General features: G+C 36.1%; 1 protein-coding gene across 6 annotated transcripts in view; it reads left to right on the forward strand.

Annotated features, from left to right (window-relative positions):
• The window catches only part of DAB2IP (DAB2 interacting protein), a 921,554-nt gene that overhangs the window by 520,789 nt on the left and 375,790 nt on the right, over positions 1 to 24,975 (forward strand). Inside the window, exon 1 of one of the 6 annotated variants that reach the window (XM_053695577.1) lies at positions 3,315 to 3,394. The exons of the other annotated variants lie outside the window; for them this stretch is intronic. Coding sequence (XP_053551552.1) covers positions 3,393 to 3,394 — 2 coding nt within the window. The 5' untranslated portion in view covers positions 3,315 to 3,392. Of the gene's footprint in view, positions 1 to 3,314; positions 3,395 to 24,975 lie in introns of those variants that run through there. 6 annotated transcript variants of the gene reach the window in all.

Below are 24,975 nucleotides of genomic sequence, written 5' to 3' on the forward strand. Positions count from 1 at the left end.
GAATAAGAGGGAGGGGGTGGGCACTTTCATATCTCAGTAAGCTGTTCCTATCACTATCCTTTCTATATAGATCAACTTTCAATTCCCTCCCACTCTTGATTACATTAGTGTCCAAAAACGCCACTGACTCTTCACTATGTGTCAACTTAAATTTAATATGTCTCGTGGAGATATTAAGTTCAGCCACAAACTCAATCAGGGAGTCAATGTCGCCCCCCCATATGCCAAATACATCATCTATATATCTAAACCAGCATAATCCATATTGTAAAAAAGTTTTATTGGTATATACAAATTTTTCTTCATATATATATTCAGGAAAATATTGGCATATGTGGAGGCGACATTCAACCCCATTGCTGTCCCCTGGCACTGAATAAAAAACTGATCCTTGAAGAGAAAGTAATTACAATAAAGGATAAGCTGTAACAATTCCAAAATAAATTCGCATTGGAGAGGGGGAGATAGGCAAAAAATCCTAAAGTGTAGGGAAACATATTGGATATATACCCTTCAAGCTCTCATTCCACTAGGGATGAATACGGAGATAGACTGGAATGTCACTTTGTAAATGTTTTTTAGAAAAGTATTATTGAATTTAATATAAATACTTTGCTACTAGAATGCTGTTTTTAAATAGAGTAGGATTAATTGTTTAATAAAATAATATTAATGTTAAGGAGATTGCTAATATATATATATTGTGTCTTTCAGGTTAATATATATGTAAGGTGAGTAGTCCTGTAACCACTAGATGGAGTCTGGAAAATATTCTCCTGTCAGTAGATGATGGGTTAACAGAATGTGAAACACCTGTACAGGTAGTAGACTCCTCCTCTTATGGCTTTATATAGAGTGGTTGTGGACATATGTATATACAGCATGATTAAGGTCAGGTGCTGAACGAAACGTGAAACACCTGTACAGGTATTAGACTCCTCCTCTTATGGCTTTATATAGAGTGGTTGTGGACATATGTATATACAGCATGATTAAGGTCAGGTGCTGAACGAAACGTGAAACACCTGTACAGGTATTAGACTCCTCCTCTTATGGCTTTATATAGAGTGGTTGTGGACATATGTATATACAACATGATTATGGTCAGGTGCTGACAGAAACGTCGTTTTTTGTTTTTTGTGATGTCTCGAATTAAAGGCTATTGAAAACTTTCATTTTAGTGCTGCTATTCTCTATTTGCTGTTTAGCTATAGACTTAAACAAAATAATAAATGTTTTTATATGTGATGATGCCTATATGGAGTTATAGTAAGAAACGGACCAAGAAACATTATTGGTTGCAGAAGAAGCAAAACGTATGTATTTTCTTGGAACTGTGTAAATTATTTTTTAATCCATTGCAAGTGTGAAATTAAAATTTAAATGTCCTACTCATCTTGTGGATGAAGAGACTGAGAGTTATTTCTTCAGCACATTTTCGCACAGATATATTTCCATATTCTTAACCTGATATTCTGCTTCAAAGTAAGGAAGCCCAGAGCATTCGCAGCTGTGAGACGCTCAAGTGACAATTTAGCCTTCTGTATAGAATGTGAGGGAAATAAGCAGCACTTGGTACCTTCTCGCTGAATCTTTTTTTATCCACTTTAAACCCCATTACCCAGTCTGGTTCCAGACTGTAGATAAACAGAACTCACAGTCTCACCCTGACTCAGGCCATATATATATATATATATATATATATAATCCTGAAGAAAAGCACACTCCAAAGGTCTTAGTAATAATCCCACTTTAATGTATAGACACATTAAAGTTGGATTATTACTAAGACCTTTGGAGTGCGCTTTTCTTCAGGATTATGCTTTGTTTTTTGTTTTTTGCTATATAATGGCACTATATATTTTATTATAAAATATTTACATAACCATACAAATTACACTAGAAAATGACCAATATGGAGAATATACCAATAGGGAAAATATCAGGTCATAAAAAGACAATATCTTCCTTATCTGGTTAATGACTGGACGTTTATAAACATTACATAATCCTGACCTTTAAGGACCATATTGACATATATACATGTCTGTTGGCTTCTCAGTCTTCTTTTATTGGCTAATTAGAGGTGTTTGGGTAGTTCCCAGTAGAACACTGCTGCTCTGAAGTTGAATTTAACTATGTTTTTAACGCCATAAACACAGTTATTTGCCAGCATCAGTGCAATAATAACAGTAACAGTAACGCATTAGATCATGTTTTTACATGTTTACATCCCTTTAATAGCTCTGAGCTATGTTCCACAGGGTCATTGTGCGTGTGCAGGAAGACAGTTGGCTCTCCGGCTTGTGTCCTACCCCAACATCCCCTAAATCTTAGCAACATGGGGCGATATGTATCAAGCCCTTCTTTTCCCTTTGCTTGTGCAAACCTGCACTCACGATTTATCAATCAGCGGTTATCACACCAGCCCTTTTCCACCTCTTAGGGGGAAAATTTCAGTCTTCCCAGTTTCTTTTGACTGTGAGATTGACAGCTCCAGCCCGTACGTGATTGGCTGTGCATGGGCAGGAGGCGGGGTTGCAGAATAGTGCAAAGGAGCACTTGTGCGCAATGGTAAATGTGGGCAGCAGATTGCCGGGCAGACAGGGGTGAATATGTCCGCCCCTGTCTGCCAGTGTTTGATCATTTGAGCCCTTGATATCAGTGGGCAGTATTGGTTAGGTAGTTCCTACTAATACTCACTGGCTATCATGGGCAGCTGCCTCTGCAAGTGTGATAAGAATATTGTGATTTATTTTAGACAGGAATTAGAGTGTTTGAAAAAGGCAAGAAATTACATACATTTTGCAAACGTCATCTTTTGGATGGGGAAAAAAATGAAGATAATGTTCTCTAAAAGGGTTGTGTTTTGCCTTAGGCATCTTTTCTTGCATCAAGTTTGCACAAGTTTTTGGGAATTGTTTGTGCTGAAAGAACATTGCACAAGTTGTCTGTAATATGCTGTTGCCAGGGGCTACACGTTTATTGTTATCATTATTAGCCAAACTGTAAACCAATCACCATATATAACTATATGTAACTGTAAGCAAGGACCCTGATATAAGCCTCTGTGCACTCTCTGGCTAACTGTTCTCTCCTGTCCTTTCTACAGATAAACCACAGGCTTCAGCAGATTAGATTAACAAAACAACAGGGGCAAGTTTTATTTTGTTGTGATCCTTGTTTTTGTTCTATTCATGTTGTGCACATTGCTCACATGCTTGTATTGCTCTGCGTGTAATACACCCAACAGTACAGAGACAGAGCTTGTTACGTGTGCTCTGTGTAATGTAAACAGCTGAGCTAATATACAAGCCACGCCTCTCCCTATCTGTTTGCCTCATATCCCCTCTCTGCAGACATCTCCTGAAACATACAGACTATATCTCCCCATGTAAGTTCTCATTATTAGCTGTGTGTGCTGGGGTGTCTGTGCATTAGCTTTACCTGGGGAGCTTGGGATTTATTTGTTAGCCAGCAAATACAGGTGTAGCTAGATATGTGCCTACGGCAGCAAGTTTTAGATCTATGTTTTCGCACTGCTGTGCTTTCCAATCAAAATGTATTAAATATCAGTGACTACCGGCTGTCTTGTTGGTGTGATGGGGAGGGATATCAGATTTCCTGGTGCCTAGGGCAGCATAGTAACTAAATACACCCCAGCTAGAGACAGCTAATTGTTGTACAGTACAGGCAGCATGTTACCTGAGGCTAGCTAGCATCATGGTGCACAACAGCCTGGGATCTGCAGGTCAGCACTTTATCTGATCTCTAAACACCTAGAAGGGATGGGTTGTGTGCCAGTCTGTCCTCTGATTGTGTGTACCAGTCTGTCCTCTGATTATGTGTGTGCCAGTCTGTCCTCTGATTATGTGTGTGCCAGTCTGTCCTCTGATTATGTGTGTGCCAGTCTGTCCTCTGATTATGTGTGTGCCAGTCTGTCCTCTGATTATGTGTGTGCCAGTCTGTCCTCTGATTGTGTGTACCAGCCAGACAAGAAAGGTGCCCACCCTGCCAGTTACCAACCCATACATGCCTACATCTGTAGGGAAATAAGATTTGCTTTGTGCCCTATCATACGACATGGTTAGCACTGCATGCTGCTACCAAACCTTCACTGCACAAGAGGCCTCACTTTGTACTTAGCCGGTGATAAGAGGATTTGTTTTTTCTTTTACCTTTTCTCCCCGTGAGATTGTAGTACAAGCGTATTAGTAAAGCATTCATCATTCTGCTTCATGTTCACTTTTCTCATTAGAAAATAAAATAGCTACTGTTGGATTCAGTTGATCTGTATATGCGGTGAGCACATAAATCTGTATATATAGCTCTATTTTGTCTCTTTCTGAAGAAGCCAGAAACACGGGCCGTCAAGCTCCGTTCGGCCCCATAGAGTGTAAGGAATAAATGTGATGGCTTCTGATTTTAACTCATTTTTAAAGCCCCAGAATGAATACAACAGACAAATAACGTCCTATAAATCTTTGGGTGGCAATGGGTTAACTAGTACAGACTAAATGTGTGAAGACGTGGATAGATGTGCCGCTGCATATTCTATCAGTCTCTCCTAATCGCTTCACAAAAAGCAGTAAATATAACAATCCGTGGCATAAATAACATCTGCCGGCAGTAAATAACAGATGCCTGCTGTACACGGTATAATATTAGTATCCCAGCGATAATTTAATAAACACATGGGAGGGGATGAACTACAGTATCTGTTGTGCAAGAGCTGACTTCTACACACAATGTACAGGGGGCACACAGCTGTGCCTAATGTGTCTGCGTAAAGAGAAGGGAATTCACTCAATGGCTGCAACACAATCTCACAGTGTCAGAGAGTGTCTGTTTTATAACACTGGGGCTAACCCTAAATCTTGTTTTTATTTCATTTGTATAGATAAGGAGGATCTGTCAGATGAGATCCCTGGCCCTGTATCCCCTGTCACTTATATGCACATAATAATTCTCAGCTAAGACCTGTATCCCCTGTCACTTATATGCACATGATGATTATCAGATAAGACCCTGTATCCCCTATCACTTATATGCACATGATGATTATAAGATAAGACCCTGTATCCCCTATCACTTATATGCACATGATGATTATCAGATAAGACCCTGTATCCCCTATCACTTATATGCACATGATGATTATCAGATAAGACCCTGTATCCCCTGTCACTTATATGCACATGATGATTATCAGATAACACCTGTATCCCCTGTCACTTATATGCACATGATGATTATCAGATAAGACCCTGTATCCCCTATCACTTATATGCACATGATGATTATCAGATAAGACCCTGTATCCCCTATCACTTATATGCACATGATGATTATCAGATAAGACCCTGTATCCCCTGTCACTTATATGCACATGATGATTATCAGATAAGACCCTGTATCCCCTGTCACTTATATGCACATGATGATTATCAGATAAGACCCTGTATCCCCTGTCACTTATATGCACATGATGATTATCAGATAAGACCCTGTATCCCCTGTCACTTATATGCACATGATGATTATCAGATAAGACCCTGTATCCCCTGTCACTTATATGCACATGATGATTATCAGATAAGACCCTGTATCCCCTATCACTTATAGGTCTATAGTGGTTCTCAGATGAGATCTCTGGCTCTGTATCTCCTGTCACTTAAAGGTCATTATTGGTTCTCAGATAAGATCTCTGGCTCTGTTTCCCTGTCACTTAAAGGTCATTATTGGTTCTCAGATGAGATCCCTGGCTCTGTATCCCCTTGCTTATAATACACTGGTATGCATCTCTCCTGCTGTCTGGATTTATGATTTTTTTTGTTAGATTTGTTATCAGTTCCTTTGTACAATATCTGTGTGCTTCCCAGCCATTTGTCTCCCCCCATCTAGGGCCCGATCCGATATGCAGCGTCGCCCGCAAAAGCCGGCGACGCCAAATATTGCGCTGGTTTGGTATCCTATATACGGCGTAACATAGAAGTTACGCTCGTATATTTCTGCCTTCGGGCGTAGTTTTTTGGCCCATAGACAGGTATACCAAACCAGCGCAGTTTGGTATCCAATATACAGCGTAAGGACTTAAGTGGCGAAAATGGAGAAATCTTACTCCATTTTCACCTCGCCACAAATTGCAGGCGTAGTAAGCCTTACGCTGAGTATTGGAGCCCAGTAGCTCCCTAAACTGGCTGCAAAATAAAACCTAACACCTAACGCATGCGCAATGTCTATCTACCTGTCAACCGCAATCCCCCGCCACAATCCCTATTAAAGTGTTTAACCCCTAAACCGCCACTCCCGCCACTTTCCCTTGATACTATATGACAACTCACTGTTTGACCTTTTTCTTTGTATGTTTATACTGTTTGTATGCCTACTTTGAGTACCTCAATAAAAATAATAAAAAAAAAAAAAAAAAAAATATTAACCCTAATCTAATCCCCCTACACCGCCGCCACCTATATTAAATATATTAACCCCTAATCTAATCCCCCTACACCGCCGCCACCTATATTAACCCTAATTATATTAGGGTTAATATAGTTATTATATTATATATATTATTAATATAGTTAATAATTAATATAGTTATTATATTATATATATTAACTATATTAACCCTAACACCCCTAACTTAATTATTATTGCAATAAATCTAAATAATATTAATATTAACTAAATTATTCCTATTTAAAACTAAATACTTACCTATAAAATAAACCTTAAGATAGCTACAATATAATTAATAATTACATTGTAGCTATTTTAGGGTTTATATTTATTTTACAGGTAACTTGGTATTTATTTTAACTAGGTACAATAGCTATTAAATAGTTAATAACTATTTAATAGCTACCTGGTTAAAATAATTACCAATTTACCTGTAAAATAAATCCTAACCTAAGTTACAAATACACCTACACTATCAATAAATTAATTAAATCAACTACAATTATCTAAACTGTAATATAATTAAATGCACTAAACTAAATGACAAAAAACAACAAACACTAAATTACAAAAAATAAAAAAAGATTACAAGAATTTTAAGCTAATTACACCTAATCTAAGCCCCCTAATAAAATAACAAAGCCCCCCAAAATAAAAAAATGTCCCTACCCTAAACTAAATTACAAAAAGTAACCAGCTCTATTACCCGCCCTTAAAAGGGCCTTTTGTGGGGCATTGCCCCAAAGTAATCAGCTCTTTTACCTGTAAAAAAAAAGAACAACCACCCCCCCATTACAACCCACCACCCACACACCCCTACTCTAAAACCCACCCTATCCCCCCTTAAAAAAACCTAAGTCTAACCCCCAAGTGCTCCTTACCTGTCCTGAAGACCGGCGGAGAAGGTCCTGTTCCAGGCGGAGAAGTCTTCTTCCAGGCGGCGACCTCTTCCAGGAACCAGCCAGCGTGGAGCGGAGGAGTTGAAGACCGATGACCGCGGAGCTGAAGAACGTCCTCTCTGGAACTGAATATCGGCGACGCTGGAACTGAAGACCGGAGCCATGGAGCGTGGAGGATCCTCTTCATACGATCGCCGCCGTACACTGAATCGGAATTCAAGGTACGCGATTAAAAATGGCGTCCCTTGAATTCCTATTGGCTGATTTGAGCCTTCAAATTCAAATCAGCCAATCGGATGAAAGATACTTTAATTCTATTGGCTGATTTGAATAGCCAATAGAATAAGAGCTACTGTAATTCTATTGGCTGATTAGAATAGCCAATAGAATCTTATATCCCCATATATTTTGTACCCAATATCAGGGCAGGCTGGGGCAGTATAATGGTGTCTACACATAGATATTTTTATTTTACATTATGATGTAGGTAAGTAAAATCAAACCTATTTGTCCTAAATTACATGGTAACTTGATCTAGAGGGTTAAAGGTTCAGTAAAGTCAAAATTAGCATTTGATGATTCAGGTAGAGAATATAATTTTATACAACTTTTAATTTTATTTATATCATCTAATTTGCTTCAGTCTCCTGGTATCCTTTATTGAAAAGCAAACCCAGGTAGCCTCAGGAGCAGCATGCACTAATGGGAGCTAGCTGCTGAATGGTGGCTGCATATATATGCTACTTGTCATTTGCTTACATAAAGTGTTCAGCTAGCTCCCAGCAGTTCATTGCTGCTCAACAAAGGATAGCAAGATAATAAAGCAAATTTGATAATAAAAGTAAATTTTAAAGCTTTGTTCTGAATAATGATTTATTTTATTTTTTTTTGGGGGGGGGTATTCTTTATCAGAGCTATTCTTTATCTTCCCTTATATGAAGTATTTGTCTCTTAATCATATCGCACTATTTGTGTCCTAAATGAGCTAGATACATAGAGAAATCTTATCATCAGCGTTATTCTGCAGCACATTTCTTTCTGTGTGTGATGTGATTGGTTGTTATTATTGGGATCAAATCAGTGTATGAAAGGCTTAAGGTGCAATAACTACAGTTACCTCTAATCTAAACCATTCATCCCCATATAATAATGGCAGATGGTAAATAAAACCTACGAGTTACCCTTATAGGGGGTAACATACTGTGTGTGTGTGTGTGTGTGTGTGTGTGTGTGTGTGAATGATGTTGGTGTTTGTTTTTTAGTGCAGGGAGCATTGTCTTCTGCTAGTCAGCCAGTCTGAATTCCGCCTGGCATTTATTAAACCTGTGTTATGAGCAAATTGTGCACAATCAGCTGTTTGGGATTACGGCTGCCATATTTTGCTGTATAATACGACTTTCTCCAGTTTACTTAATAGGATAGATAGCATGTTGATTGCCTTAGTGGTTGCAGTGTGAAGGAAAGCACAGATATGGTTTACAGTTTAATTTTTAGCTCTGTGTAGCGCTAATGGCAAATTTATGGAGCATTTTGGAGGAATCAGCAAATCTACAACATAAAAGTTACAATTTCAGCTGTACTCATTCCCAATGCAATTAAATCAGAAATATGCAGTGTGTTCCTATTCCCCTCTTGTTTAGGCAGATACAAAGGTTGTGTGATTATGCCTGTGTATGCTCATTAAATGACTGGACTCACAACTGCTTAGCAAGTTTTTATTTATTCGTTTTCATGACGTTTACTTAGGAGGGATAGAAAACGTTGAGAATATAAATTTTATAAGTGTAGTTACATAAAAGTACCTGTAAAGAAAATCTCTCTTCAAGGCCGCCCCACTTTCCTTTCAGGTATATGGCTGTCTGTGTCAAACCTGTACACTGAGATGTGCACAGACATTAGCACTGATAACAAAACCCCTGCAAGAGATATTAAGTGCTCCTCCAATTGCCCCTCCCACTGCTGTAACCACACCCCAACTCCACCCCTGGAACCCAAGCCTCCCATATACCATCAGTGACTCTGCCTCCTCCTATTGTGACATGGCTTATAAAATATAGGCCCTTAGTTATATGTTCCACTTTTAACACAACATGTATTTATACATTATTTTAATTATAAAATGTATAAAAAAATACAGATTTTACCTAAAGGGTCACTAAACCCAATTTTTGTCTTTCATGATTCAGATAGATCTGCAATTTTAAGCAACTTTCTAATTTACTCCTATTATCACTTTTTCTTCATTCTCTTGGTATCTTTATTTAAAAAGCAGGGATGCAAAGCTTAGGAGCCGGACCATTTTTGGTTCAGAACTTGGGTTATGATTGCTTATTGGTGGCTACATTTAGCCACAGAGCCACCAATCAGCAAGCACTGTCCAGGGTACTGAACCAAAAAAGCTTTAAAAATCCTGCTTTTTAAATAAAGATAGCAAGGGAACAAAGAAAAATCAATAAAATGAGTAAATTAGAAAGTTGCTTAAAATTGCTGCTCTGAATCATTAAATAAAACATGTGGGTTTAGTGTCCCTTTAAACAAGTATGCCCTAGGTTTTGTTGCTCAGATGTGACAGATGTAATTAGTAGAAAGACCTCTTCTTGTCACACAATGTCAGTCAGTTGTGGCAGCAAATGGCTGGGTAACGAGGCTGGTGGTAAAGGTATTTTTGTGACAGTATGCAGGCACTGCCTAGCTCCATGACAGAGCTGCGCTATAATCAGTAGCCATAAAGCAAACAGCCGCGTCTGAGTCTTATCCCAGGCAGCGTAATATCTACATCTGCCCTAAAGATGAGCACTGATGAGACGTGATGCTCTTACTTATTGCACACAATAGCCAGATCGTAGCCCATTACATCTACATGTAGCCACCAATCAGCAAGTGCTACCCAGGTGCTGAACCAAAAAGGGGGAGTCTCCGAAGCTTACATTCCTGCTTTTTTAAATAAAGATACCAAGAGAACAAATAAAAATTGATAATAGGAGTAAATTAGAAAGTTGCTTAAAATTGCTGGTCTATCTGAATAATGAAAGAGAAAAATTGGGTTTAGTGTCCCTTTAAGATCAGATCAGGATCTCTCTGCTGAATGTTTAAATAAATACACTATTCTGCCTCTTATGAGATGAATCCGTCTGTATTGATGAACACAACGATGTAAAGCCCTCAGTTTATTAAATGGAGAACATAATGTATATGTAGGTGTTTGTATTATACAGAGTCCATGACCAAAGCTGAGATGTTAAACATGGAGGGGAGAGCAGTTTTGTGCAGCTTTGTGCAGCTCATCTTTAAAACAAAATGTGTAATGAGGCAGCAGCCAGCAGAATCAAGCAGATTGGCAACATACAATCACCGGGCATGTGGCACACTAACAAGAGGACAGGAGATGAAGGTACTGACAGGACAGTCTTGTACCTAGATGTATTTCTACGTGACAATATCTTTATATCCAATAAAGAAATGGGCTTGGTAATGTTCAATGCTATATAGCCATTTAGTCATCAACAATGTGCAGTCAGTGTATGAACTGACGCATTTCGCACATGCGCTTCTTCAGAGACGCTGATGGTTTATTGGTGCCAGCGAATGTGTGCGTATAGGATGCTGGGGTTTATCCCTACTGCTAGTTCATTGGTCTGTGACACTTCCTATGTAAAAAAACTAGCTAACATAAGACTGAAAATGTTTTCAGTGCAATAGCACCTTGTTTCCTGCTGTTTGTTTCAGCAGCCAACAATGGTCAATACAAACTTGTGTGGACAAGTCCAGCCACTGTCATTATGTTGGCAGAATCTATATTATTTTACATTATCTCTTCACATCTGCTGAAGCCAGCTAGGGGCAGATATGTAGCAGCATAGGCTTAAAGAAACACTAAACCCCCCCCCCCCAAAAAAAATCATGATTCAGGAAGAGAATATAATTTTAAACAACATTCCAATTTACTTCTATTATCAAATTTGCTTAACCTGTTAGGCATCCTTTGTTGAAGAAATAGCAATGCACATGGGTAAGCCAATCACATGAGGTATCTTTGTGCAGCCACCAATCAGGAGCTACTGAGTCTATCTAGATATGCTTTTCAGCAAAGGATGTTAAGAGATACAAGCAAATTAGATAATAGAAGTAAATTAGAAAGCTGTTTAAAATGGCATACTCTTTCTAAATCATGAAAGAAAAAAATTGGGTTTTATGTCTCTTTAAATCTGCAGCGTGCACCTCCATTTCTCAGATCTGGAAAACTCATAATTTTGTTAACTTACAAGAATATAGGGCAAAATAAGTAATTTTATTAATTGCACATAATGAAGCATTTTATAAACCTAGACTGATCAATGCCCCCTTGTATATATTACCTTTTTATATTTGCTGTCATTTCATTAAACGTTAATTTTATCATATCCTTGGCGGTCCTTTGGCTTCTCTGATCGATGCCTCCCCCTTAATAATATTAGTATTTTGTTTAGTCAGTGTTTTTTCCTGTGCCCAGCGCTACTTTCCAATCACATGATCATATGAATATTACAAATGAAGGCAGCTAATGCGGTGTATGTTTTGTGCAAGTCTACAGATGGAATCAGGGGTGTGATGCAGGGGTCATGGGGCGAGTTATAAAGGTTTCAGGTGCTCTCATTAGTCTGTTATCTCCTTATATGACAGAACTATATCACGTTGTCACCCTGTATTGTCCCTGTCATGTGTCAGCTTCTGTCCTTGCACCATTTTGTGCATGGGGATTCCTACTCTCCTGATACTAAAGCACATACAGACATAAGCAGCTTGCAGGTGTTTCCTCTCCAAGGCAAGAAAAGGAAAACATAGCTCTTTGTTTTTGGCCTCCGCTTTCTGCTGCACCCACTCCCTGTGTCTCTCAAGGAACACAATTAAGTTCATGTTTGCCAGCACTTTGTCAGAATGACTCGAGATGCTTCAGACTCAGAAACTCTCATAACTGGATCAACATTATGGTCACTATGATCCAGATCTGCAGAGGTCACTTACAGCCTTTTTTTACCCAAATTCTGTGCTGTTGCATTGTAAAATCCCCAATTCATTGATTCTAAATCCTCAGATGTTGTAAATGACCATTAAAGGGACAGGAAACCCCAACATTCATGATTTGGAAACAATACTGTATACAATTTTAAACAACTTTTTAATTTACTACTATTATCAAATTAGCTTCAATCTCTTGTTATCCTTTGCTGAAGGAACAACATTGCACTACTGGCAGCTAGCTGAACACATCTAATTAGCCAATCACAAGAGACTAATCAGCAGCTAGCTCCCACTTGTGTAGGATATGTACATATTCTTTTTCAACATGGGATAGCAGGAGAACAAAGCACATTTGAAAACAGGAGTTAATTTGAGTGTCTTAAAATGGCACCTCTATCTGAATCATGCAAATTTAATTTTGAATTTCCTATCCCTTTAAATACAGTAAAATTGCATAGTCAACACGTGCATGATAACACAATGCAATAGCACTTACTCTGAATTTTTTTTTGAGCAGTAGATTTATTTCTGACAAATTTCAAAATTAACTTAAATGTGCCAGCCGCATGTATCATGAGACGGCCATCAGCCAATCACAGACTCTTATACGTATATACTGTGATTTCTTGCACATGTAGGTGCATCAGAAAGTGTGCGTATAAAAAGACTGAGTACAATTTGAGCAGTCTGCTGCTCTATATGAATCATGTAAGTTTAAATATGACCTTAGTGTCCCTTTACACAGATTCTCTGATGAAAAATCCTGTAGAGATTGTGGGAAAATGAGTTCTTCATGACAATGCATCCAGTTTAGCTAAAAATGCTATGACACATAGGGATAGATTACAAGTGGAGAGAAAATTATTGCTTTTGCAAAAGCAATATTTCTGCTCCACTGAGTAATACCAGTGCACGCAAATGTGCCCTAGTATTACAAGTGAGGTGCAATACGAATGCAAGAGCACGCTTCCATAGACTCCAATCGGAGCCTTGTTCACTTGGCGTCAAGCACAGCATGAAAACTAGCGCAGTGAAGGGGGTAAGTCGCGCAGCGAGGGCAGCACATTTTAAATATATATGTATATACACATATAAACACAAAAATATATATGTATATACACATAACACATAAATATATATGTATATACACATAGTAACACATAAATATATATGTATATACACATAGTAACACATAAATATATATGTATATACACATAGTGATACATAAATATATATGTATATACACATAGTAACACATAAATATATATGTATATACACATATAAACACAAAAATATATATGTATATACACATAACACATAAATATATATGTATATACACATACTAACACATAAATATATATGTATGTACACATAGTAACACATAAATATATATGTATATACACATAGTAACACATAAATATATATGTATATACACATAGTAACACATAAATATATATGTATATACACATAGTAACACATAAATATATATGTATGTACACATAGTAACACATAAATATATATGTATATACACATAGTAACACATAAGTATATATGTATATACACATAGTAACACATAAATATATATGTATATACACATAGTAACACATAAATATATATGTATATACACATAGTAACACATAAATATATATGTATATACACATAGTAACACATAAATATATATGTATATACACATAGTAACACATAAATATATATGTATGTACACATATAAACACAAAAAATATATATGCATATACACATAATAACACATAAATATATATGTATATACACACAGTAACACATAAATATATATGTATATACACACAGTAACACATAAATATATATGCATGTACACATAGTAACACATAAATATATATGTATATACACATAGTAACACATAAATATATATGTATATACACATAGTAACACATAAATATATATGTATATACACATAGTAACACATAAATATATATATGTATGTACACACAGTAACACATAAATATATATGTATATACACACAGTAACACATAAATATATATGTATATACACATAGTAACACATAAATATATATATGTATGTACACATATAAACACATAAATATATATGTATATACACATAGTAACACATAAATATATATGTATATACACATAGTAACACATAAATATATATGTATGTACACATAATAACACATAAATATATATGTATATACACATAATAACACATAAATATATATGTATATATACATAGTAACACATAAATATATATGTATATACACATAACACATAAATATATATGTATATACACATAGTAACACATAAATATATATGTATATACACATACTAACACATAAATACATATGTATATACACATAGTAACACATAAATATATATATGTATATACACATAGTAACACATAAATATATATGTATGTACACATATAAACACAAAAATATATATGTATATACACATAGTAACACATAAATATATATGTATGTACACATAGTAACACATAAATATATATGTATATACACATAGTAACACATAAATATATATGTATATACACATAGTAACACATAAATATATATGTATATACACATAGTAACACATAAATATATATGTATATACACATACTAACACATAAATATATATGTATATACACATAGTAACACATAAATATATATGTATATACACATACTAACACATAAATATATATGTATATACACATAGTAACACATAAATATATATGTATATACACATACTAACACATAAATATATATGTATATACACATAGTAACACATAAATATACATGTATATACACATACTAACACATAAATATATATGTATATACACATACTAACACATAAATATATATGTATGTACACATAGTAACACATAAATATATATGTATATACACATACTAACACATAAATATATATGTATATACACATAGTAACACATAAATATACATGTATATACACATACTAACACATAAATATATATGTATATACACATACTAACACATAAATATATATGTATGTACACATAGTAACACATAAATATATATGTATATACACATAGTAACACATAAATATATATGTATATACACATACTAACACATAAATATATATGTATGTACACATAGTAACACATAAATATATATGTATATACACATAGTAACACATAAATATATATGTATATACACATAGTAACACATAAATATATATGTATATACACATACTAACACATAAATATATATGTATATACACATACTAACACATATATATATATGTATATACACATAGTAATACATAAATATATATGTATATACACATACTAACACATAAATATATATGTATATACACATAATAACAGATAAATATATATGTATATACACATAGTAACACATAAATATATATGTATATACACATAGTAACACATAAATATATATGTATATACACATAGTAACACATAAATATATATGTATATACACATAGTAACACATAAATATATATGTATATACACATAGTAACACATAAATATATATGTATATACACATAGTAACACATAAATATATATGTATGTACACATAGTAACATAAATATATATGTATATACACATAATAACACATAAATATATATGTATATACACATAATAACAGATAAATATATATGTATATACACATAGTAACACATAAATATATACGTATATACACATAGTAACACATAAATATATATGTATATACACATAGTAACACATAAATATATATGTATATACACATAGTAACACATAAATATATATGTATATACACATAGTAACACATAAATATATATATATGTACACATAGTAACATAAATATATATGTATATACACATACTAACACATAAATATATATGTATATACACACACTAACACATAAATATATATGTATATACACATACTAACACATAAATATATATGTATGTACACATATAAACACAAAAATATATATGCATATACACATATTGACACAAAAATATATATTTATATAAGCATATACATATATATTTATTGGGAGCACACAGTACCCATAGACCACAATGTAAAGGAACATTTCAGTGGTGTTTTTTTCTTAACACCCCACAAACGCCAACTTTAGCAACCAATTTTTATTTCTCCAACATAGGTGTGTCCGGTCCACGGCGTCATCCTTACTTGTGGGATATTCTCTTCCCCAACAGGAAATGGCAAAGAGCCCAGCAAAGCTGGTCACATGATCCCTCCTAGGCTCCGCCTACCCCAGTCATTCTCTTTGCCGTTGTACAGGCACCATCTCCACGGAGATGGCTTAGAGTTTTTTAGTGTTTAACTGAAGATATTCCATTGTGGCCTAGCGGATAGATGAGTTCCCTTGCAAGCGAGAGGTTTAGAGTTCAAATCCCGGTCTTGCTGTTGGGTTTCCATGCTGCCTGCCCTTCTACTTAATATATTTCTGCTCGAAGAGTTTCAGAATTATCTGCTCTGCAGTGTTCTCCTCCTTATCTGGTGTTCCATGCAGATAAGGTGGTTTTACGTACTAAACCTGGTTTTCTTCCAAAAGTTGTTTCTAACAAAAACATTAACCAGGAGATTATCGTACCTTCTCTGTGTCCGAAACCAGTTTCGAAGAAGGAACGTTTGTTGCACAATTTGGATGTTGTTCGCGCTCTAAAATTCTATTTAGATGCTACAAAGGATTTTAGACAAACATCTTCCTTGTTTGTTGTTTATTCCGGTAAAAGGAGAGGTCAAAAAGCAACTTCTACCTCTCTCTCTTTTTGGATTAAAAGCATCATCAGATTGGCTTACGAGACTGCCGGACGGCAGCCTCCTGAAAGAATCACAGCTCACTCCACTAGGGCTGTGGCTTCCACATGGGCCTTCAAGAACGAGGCTTCTGTTGATCAGATATGTAGGGCAGCGACTTGGTCTTCACTGCACACTTTTACCAAATTTTACAAGTTTGATACTTTTGCTTCTTCTGAGGCTATTTTTGGGAGAAAGGTTTTGCAAGCCGTGGTGCCTTCCATTTAGGTGACCTGATTTGCTCCCTCCCTTCATCCGTGTCCTAAAGCTTTGGTATTGGTTCCCACAAGTAAGGATGACGCCGTGGACCGGACACACCTATGTTGGAGAAAACAGAATTTATGTTTACCTGATAAATTACTTTCTCCAACGGTGTGTCCGGTCCACGGCCCGCCCTGGTTTTTTAATCAGGTCTGATAATTTATTTTCTTTAACTACAGTCACCACGGTATCATATGGTTTCTCCTATGCAAATATTCCTCCTTAACGTCGGTCGAATGACTGGGGTAGGCGGAGCCTAGGAGGGATCATGTGACCAGCTTTGCTGGGCTCTTTGCCATTTCCTGTTGGGGAAGAGAATATCCCACAAGTAAGGATGACGCCGTGGACCGGACACACCGTTGGAGAAAGTAATTTATCAGGTAAACATAAATTCTGTTTTTATTTTATAATTGTTTGGTCAGACAGAGCTGTACAGTGCAGCAGTTACGTATAAGGGATAACCTGCAGTCTATATGAGTCCTTATATACTGACAAGTATTTATTTATAGTGAAACTGTTATATACAACAACGCATCATATAGGGAACTGCTGCCTGTACAATACAATGGCATCACATAAAATGCCACGGCACATTCATGCTTAGTGCAGGCACACCTTATTGGTGGCAGAAGTGGGAGGCATATATGTAATTTCTCATTGTTCATACAACAAACATATCTCAGCATTTCTAGGCATGTGGCATTTACAGTTTCAATGTCCATGTTATAGATGTAATATAATTGTAATAATAGAGATAAAATATCTAGTTTATTGCTTATAGGTTGGCTTCACATTTAATGCAATACCCATATGCTAGAACATAACCTGCCAGGGATGAACTGACCAATATACAACCTAGAGCCAGGAAGCTGTTAATATTCTGAGAGAGAACTTGATTCCTATAACATTTCCTACCTCTATAACATATTTATGCATACACATGATAGTGCCACCATATATGCCTAGCACTGTCTTTACAGAGCACTAATGTGGTTGTATGTTGTAAAGCACTGATAAGAAAATAGAACCTTCTACAACCAGTTCATTGTCATCCTTTGTCCAAGTTCAGTTCCTATTTTATTGGTGCAACATAATACAAGAGGTCATTTCTATAATTAGTAGTTTGTAGCAGCGAGAGATAGTAAAAGGGATGATGGGGAGAATCACTTGACGTGTTTTCATATGATGTTGTACACATTCCTAAATAACAATTATAATAAACAGAATCTCATATAATGAAGTTACTCCGGTCAGACACTGAGCCGTTAAGCCTCTTAGTATTGATTCACTGTTCTCTTTTACTGTAGTAGGCGGCCAATTGTTCAGGTATTTGATAGAAACCCACTGAATGATGAGCGACTTCTTTGTTTTAATACATCTGGCTTTAATTTCAAGTCTTTTGGATTTATCTTGATGTTCTGTGTCGTTTGCTAAAAACTTTCTGTTGCTGACAGGTTTGCTAAAACTATCATTTAAATCTCCTCACCCTCTTCAGACTGCTGCACACAGTACTGGCTTCTATGCAGATTTTATATACTCCCTCTTATAGAGGAGCTGTTGTGTGTATACATATATATATATATATATATATATATATACACACACACACACAGACACACATACATGTACCTTATAGAGGAGCTGTTGTGTGTATACATATATATATATATATATATATATATATACACACACACACAGACACACATACATGTACCTTATAGAGGAGCTGTTGTGTGTGTATATATATATATATATGCACACACACATAGTGCGCAAACGCACAAAACATGTCTGCATGAGGATCAGCTCACCAACCTGATTGACCGAGTCACTACTGGCTTTATTCTAGGATCTTGTATCTTTGGTCCTTTTTTCAGTTTTTAATTTTTTCTAATAAACAAGGCTTTTATTATAATCTCCTGCTTGGAACTTCTTCAATTACTACAAGTACCTATCACATTGAGCGCAACTTCCTTTTTGTTCTTTGTATACACACACACACATACATGTACCTTATAGAAGAGCTGTTGTGTAATATAACTGTAAATAAATGTAAGGTGTGTGTGTATGTTTGTAAATTATATATATTGTCCAGACAAAAGGATGCACTCTCCAGGATTTGTAAATAAGTCACCTTTATTCCTTGTGATGTTTCGGGGTTTCACCTCTTTCCTCAGACAGAAACAATTGTGACACAGCAGTAGTCACCCCTTAGTGTGACTTTATATACCCTGTGAACAACTGGGCATCGTGCAGCAAACAGTGGAGGGACTCACCCCTAGGTCTGACCTCATCCACCTGCGACACGGCCCCCAGCCTATCTAAAATAGTGACAAAAACATTTACAATGCATGAAATAAAATAATAAACAAGAGAGAATTAGCAGATAGCTCCTGTTTATTATTTTATTTCATGCATTGTAAATATGTTTTTTCTGTCTGAGGAAGGTTGTGAAACCCAGAAACGTCTCAAGGAATAAAAGTGACTTATTTACAAATCCTAGAGAGTACATCATTTTGTCTGGACTTTGTATTACTGTTTGGAAGCACACTAGGTGGCTGAGATTTAATTGTGAGTGCTGGCCTTATATATATATATATATATATATATATATATATATATATATATATATATATATATATATATAAATAACTGTGTAGCTTATAGAGTCTGATCTGAGACCTGATTCTGTCATATAGATGATGAGCTACAAGGCTGTAGGTCTGATCTGAGATCTTATATAGGCAATTGGGTCTGGGCATATATTAGTGCAAGACGTCTGACAAATATATACATGTAATATACATAAAATAATAAGGTCCATAAGGAACATTATACAAGATTTCTGGCCTTGGCAGACTATGTTTTACAATACCTAAATATGCCGGTACAACTAGAATATTTTGTGTGTTTAATAGTTTATTATTAGGGCATGCACTATGTGCTATATTTCTATTCTGTAGTGGCATTGATAAAGTCTATACATTATGAACAAGCACAGCAGACATAGCAATTCTCCTGGCAGCTTTATTCTGTGCACATAATGTTTAGACATCCGGAATGTGCGGTCTAGTTACAGGTTACATATGGGAACTCATTGATAGGGGTGTACGATCTGCCCAGTTGTCTCCCTGGCAAATCCCCAGAAACTATCCTTTAATGGGCAGCATTATTACCGGATCCTGAGCTGGAATGTAGCTTACAGTTCAGCAGTAGGGCTACATCTCTAGCTAAATGTTATTGGAAGGTGCCAAGAATTCACATTAACTTTTCCTTGGCCAGAACTGGGAGTCTTAAAACAGTAACATGCTGCAAGTTTAGGTAAGTGCTCAACGGCAAGATTTAAATGTAATATATTTTGTTTCAACCAATAGTTCACCATCTGCATTTTATTATACATATAGTAACCTTTGTGTTTCTCTGATAATAGGACAGTGTGCCTGTGTGTGACACAGACTCAGTGAGAGCGTTATGGGATGCCTTTGTTATACAGGAGGGTGTCTTGAGGATTAATTATATTTATTTTCCAAACTGCTACTTAGCTTGTAAACTCTGTGGGGAGCAGAATCCTGGTATCCTTTGTTATAATTGTTATCCATTCTACCTTCCCTTCCTTGTCGTTATCTATTGTACCCTAGTATAGAACTGCAGTATTTGCCGGTGCTTTACAAATCCACATAACCATAAGAATTATGGCACAGTATTAGGATTAAAATTATACACAAAGGCTCAGATTCTATAAAGCTCCCTGGGCTGGTGAGATTCTATAAAGCTCTAAGGGGCTGGTGAGATTCTTTAAAGCTCTCTGGGCTGGTGAGATTCTGTAAAGCTCCCTGGGCTGGTGAGATTCTATAAAGCTCTCTGGGCTGGTGAGATTCTATAAAGCTCTCTGGGCTGGTGAGATTCTATAAAGCTCTCTGGGCTGGTGAGATTCTATAAAGCTCTCTGGGCTGGTGAGATTCTATAAAGCTCTATGGGCTGGTGAGATTCTATAAATTTCTCTGGGCTGGTGAGATTCTATAAAGCTCTATGGGCTGGTGAGATTCTATAAAGCTCTATGGGCTGGTGAGATTCTATAAATTTCTCTGGGCTGGTGAGATTCTATAAAGCTCTATGGGCTGGTGAGATTCTATAAAGCTCTATGGGCTGGTGAGATTCTATAAAGCTCTATGGGCTGGTGAGATTCTATAAATTTCTCTGGGCTGGTGAGATTCTATAAAGTTTTCTGGGTTGGTGAGATTCTATAAAGCTCTATGGGCTGGTGAGATTCTATAAATTTCTCTGGGCTGGTGAGATTCTATAAAGTTTTCTGGGTTGGTGAGATTCTATAAAGCTCTATGGGTTGGTGAGATTCTATAAATTTCTCTGGGCTGGTGAGATTCTATAAAGCTCTCTGGGCTGGTGAGATTCTATAAAGCTCTATGGGTTGGTGAGATTCTATAAATTTCTCTGGGCTGGTGAGATTCTATAAAGTTTTCTGGGTTGGTGAGATTCTATAAATTTCTCTGGGCTGGTGAGATTCTATAAAGTTTTCTGGGTTGGTGAGATTCTATAAAGTTTTCTGGGTTGGTGAGATTCTATAAATTTCTCTGGGCTGGTGAGATTCTATAAAGTTTTCTGGGTTGGTGAGATTCTATAAAGCTCTATGGGCTGGTGAGATTCTATAAAGTTTTCTGGGCTGGTGAGATTCTATAAAGCTCTATGGGCTGGTGAGATTCTATAAAGTTTTCTGGGTTGGTGAGATTCTATAAAGCCCTATGGGCTGGTGAGATTCTATAAAGTTTTCTGGGTTGGTGAGATTCTATAAAGCTCTATGGGCTGGTGAGATTCTATAAATTTCTCTGGGCTGGTGAGATTCTATAAAGCTCTATGGGCTGGTGAGATTCTATAAAGCTCTATGGGCTGGTGAGATTCTATAAATTTCTCTGGGCTGGTGAGATTCTATAAAGTTTTCTGGGTTGGTGAGATTCTATAAAGCCCTATGGGCTGGTGAGATTCTATAAATTTCTCTGGGCTGGTGAGATTCTATAAAGTTTTCTGGGCTGGTGAGATTCTATAAGAATGATGCCCGTCCTATTTCCCTTGGTGGAATGATTTAAAGGCCTGAAATCAGGGTGTCTCGCTAAGGGGCGTATACTGCATTTTCGTATGGGGAGGAGATGCAACATTACAAAAGTGCATGATAAAATTTGTAATTTTACAAACTTACAAAACAAATAATCGAACCAATAACACAAAAATACACAGGAAAAAATGTATTGTTGAGGTGCATCATAATTTGTAATACAATTGTTCACCAAAAATCATATTTTATATAAAATGTAATTTGTATGTAAATTACACAGGAATAAATAGTATTAACTATGCACAGCGTACATTGTAATTTAAGTACACTGGATGCGCAAAAAAAACCCCAAGAAATCTGTACTTAAAAGTACAAAATACAAAGCACAATTGTAGTTTTTTTGTAAAATGGGCTGAACATTGGCGTTCCATGGGCGTGTATGAAATTTTCTCGCAAATCCTAGCGTAATTCTATAAACATTTTCACACTACAGATCTCATTACTTTTTCTCGCAAGTTAAAAAAGTTGCGACTTTTCACCAAAATACTCAAAACACTAATTATTCTGAAAGGAAAAACCTATACATAAAAAATCTGCAGTGAATTTAAGGTACTGTGCACTGATTTGTATCACATGTAATATTCATGTTTTAAAACACGCTGTGTTTCCCCTCCATTGTGAACGTTTACCTAGCAGAGAGCTCTCGTTATTCATTTGGGAGACCTCTCACAACTCGCAGCGACAGACCCTCTTTTTTTATAGAATTCCACCAGGGCTGCCCCTGCGACTGTTGATGTAAAAACCCCATCTTGACCAGCAATTTTTTTTTTATAATTGGGCTTAAAGGGACACTGAACACAAATTTTCTCTTTCATGATTCAGATAGAGCAGCAATTTCAAGCAACTTTCTAATGTACTCCTATTATCAATTTTTTTTTGTTCTCTTGCCATCTTTATTTGAAAAAGAAGGCATCTAAGCTTTTTTTGGGTCAGAACTCCGGATAGCACTTTTTTATTGGTGGATAAATGTATCCACCAATCAGCAAGAAGAACCCAGGTTGTTCACCAAAAATGGGCCGGCATCTAAACTTACATTCTTGCATTTCAAATAAATCTACCAAGAGAATGAAGAATATTGAATAAAAGGAGTAAATTAGAAAGTTGTTTAAAATTTCATGCTCTATTTGAATCACAAAAGAAAAAAAATTGGGTTCAGTGTCCTTTTAAGACATCCTCTAGCATACAGGGGCTGGTTAGTATCATTCTAAACAAGTATATGTATTTCTATCCTCCTCTAGCATACAGGGGCTGGTTAGTAAACAAACTGCCTTATCATTCTAAACAAGTATATGTATTTCTATCCTCCTCTAGCATACAGGGGCTGGTTAGTAAACAAACTGCCTTATCATTCTAAACAAGTATATGTATTTCTATCCTCCTCTAGCATACAGGGGCTGGTTAGTAAACAAACTGCCTTATCATTCTAAACAAGTATATGTATTTCTATCCTCCTCTAGCAATCAGGGGCTGGTTAGTAAACAAACTGCCTTATCATTCTAAACAAGTATATGTCTTTCTATCCTCCTCTAGCATACAGGGGCTGGTTAGTATCATTCTAAACAAGTATATGTCTTTCTATCCTCCTCTAGCATACAGGGGCTGGTTAGTATCATTCTAAACAAGTATATGTATTTCTATCCTCCTCTAGCATACAGGGGCTGGTTAGTAAACAAACTGCCTTATCATTCTAAACAAGTACAGTATATGTATTTCTATCCTCCTCTAGCATACAGGGGCTGGTTAGTAAACAAACTGCTGTATCATTCTAAACAAGTACAGTATATGTATTTCTATCCTCTAGCATACAGGGGCTGGTTAGTAAACAAACTGCCGTATCATTCTAAACAAGTACAGTATATGTATTTCTATCCTCCTCTGGCATACAGGGGCTGGTTAGTAAACAAACTGCCTTATCATTCTAAACAAGTATATGTATTTCTATCCTCCTCTAGCATACAGGGGCTGGTTAGTAAACAAACTGCTGTATCATTCTAAACAAGTATATGTATTTCTATCCTCCTCTAGCATACAGGGGCTGGTTAGTATCATTCTAAACAAGTATATGTATTTCTATCCTCCTCTAGCATACAGGGGCTGGTTAGTATCATTCTAAACAAGTATATGTATTTCTATCCTCCTCTAGCATACAGGGGCTGGTTAGTATCATTCTAAACAAGTATATGTATTTCTATCCTCCTCTAGCATACAGGGGCTGGTTAGTATCATTCTAAACAAGTATATGTATTTCTATCCTCCTCTAGCAATCAGGGGCTGGTTAGTATCATTCTAAACAAGTATATGTATTTCTATCCTCCTCTAGCAATCAGGGGCTGGTTAGTAAACAAACTGCCTTATCATTCTAAACAAGTATATGTATATCTATCCTCCTCTAGCATACAGGGGCTGGTTAGT

The sequence above is a fragment of the Bombina bombina genome, chromosome 12 (assembly GCF_027579735.1).
Source record: "Bombina bombina isolate aBomBom1 chromosome 12, aBomBom1.pri, whole genome shotgun sequence".
Taxonomy (NCBI): domain Eukaryota; kingdom Metazoa; phylum Chordata; class Amphibia; order Anura; family Bombinatoridae; genus Bombina; species Bombina bombina.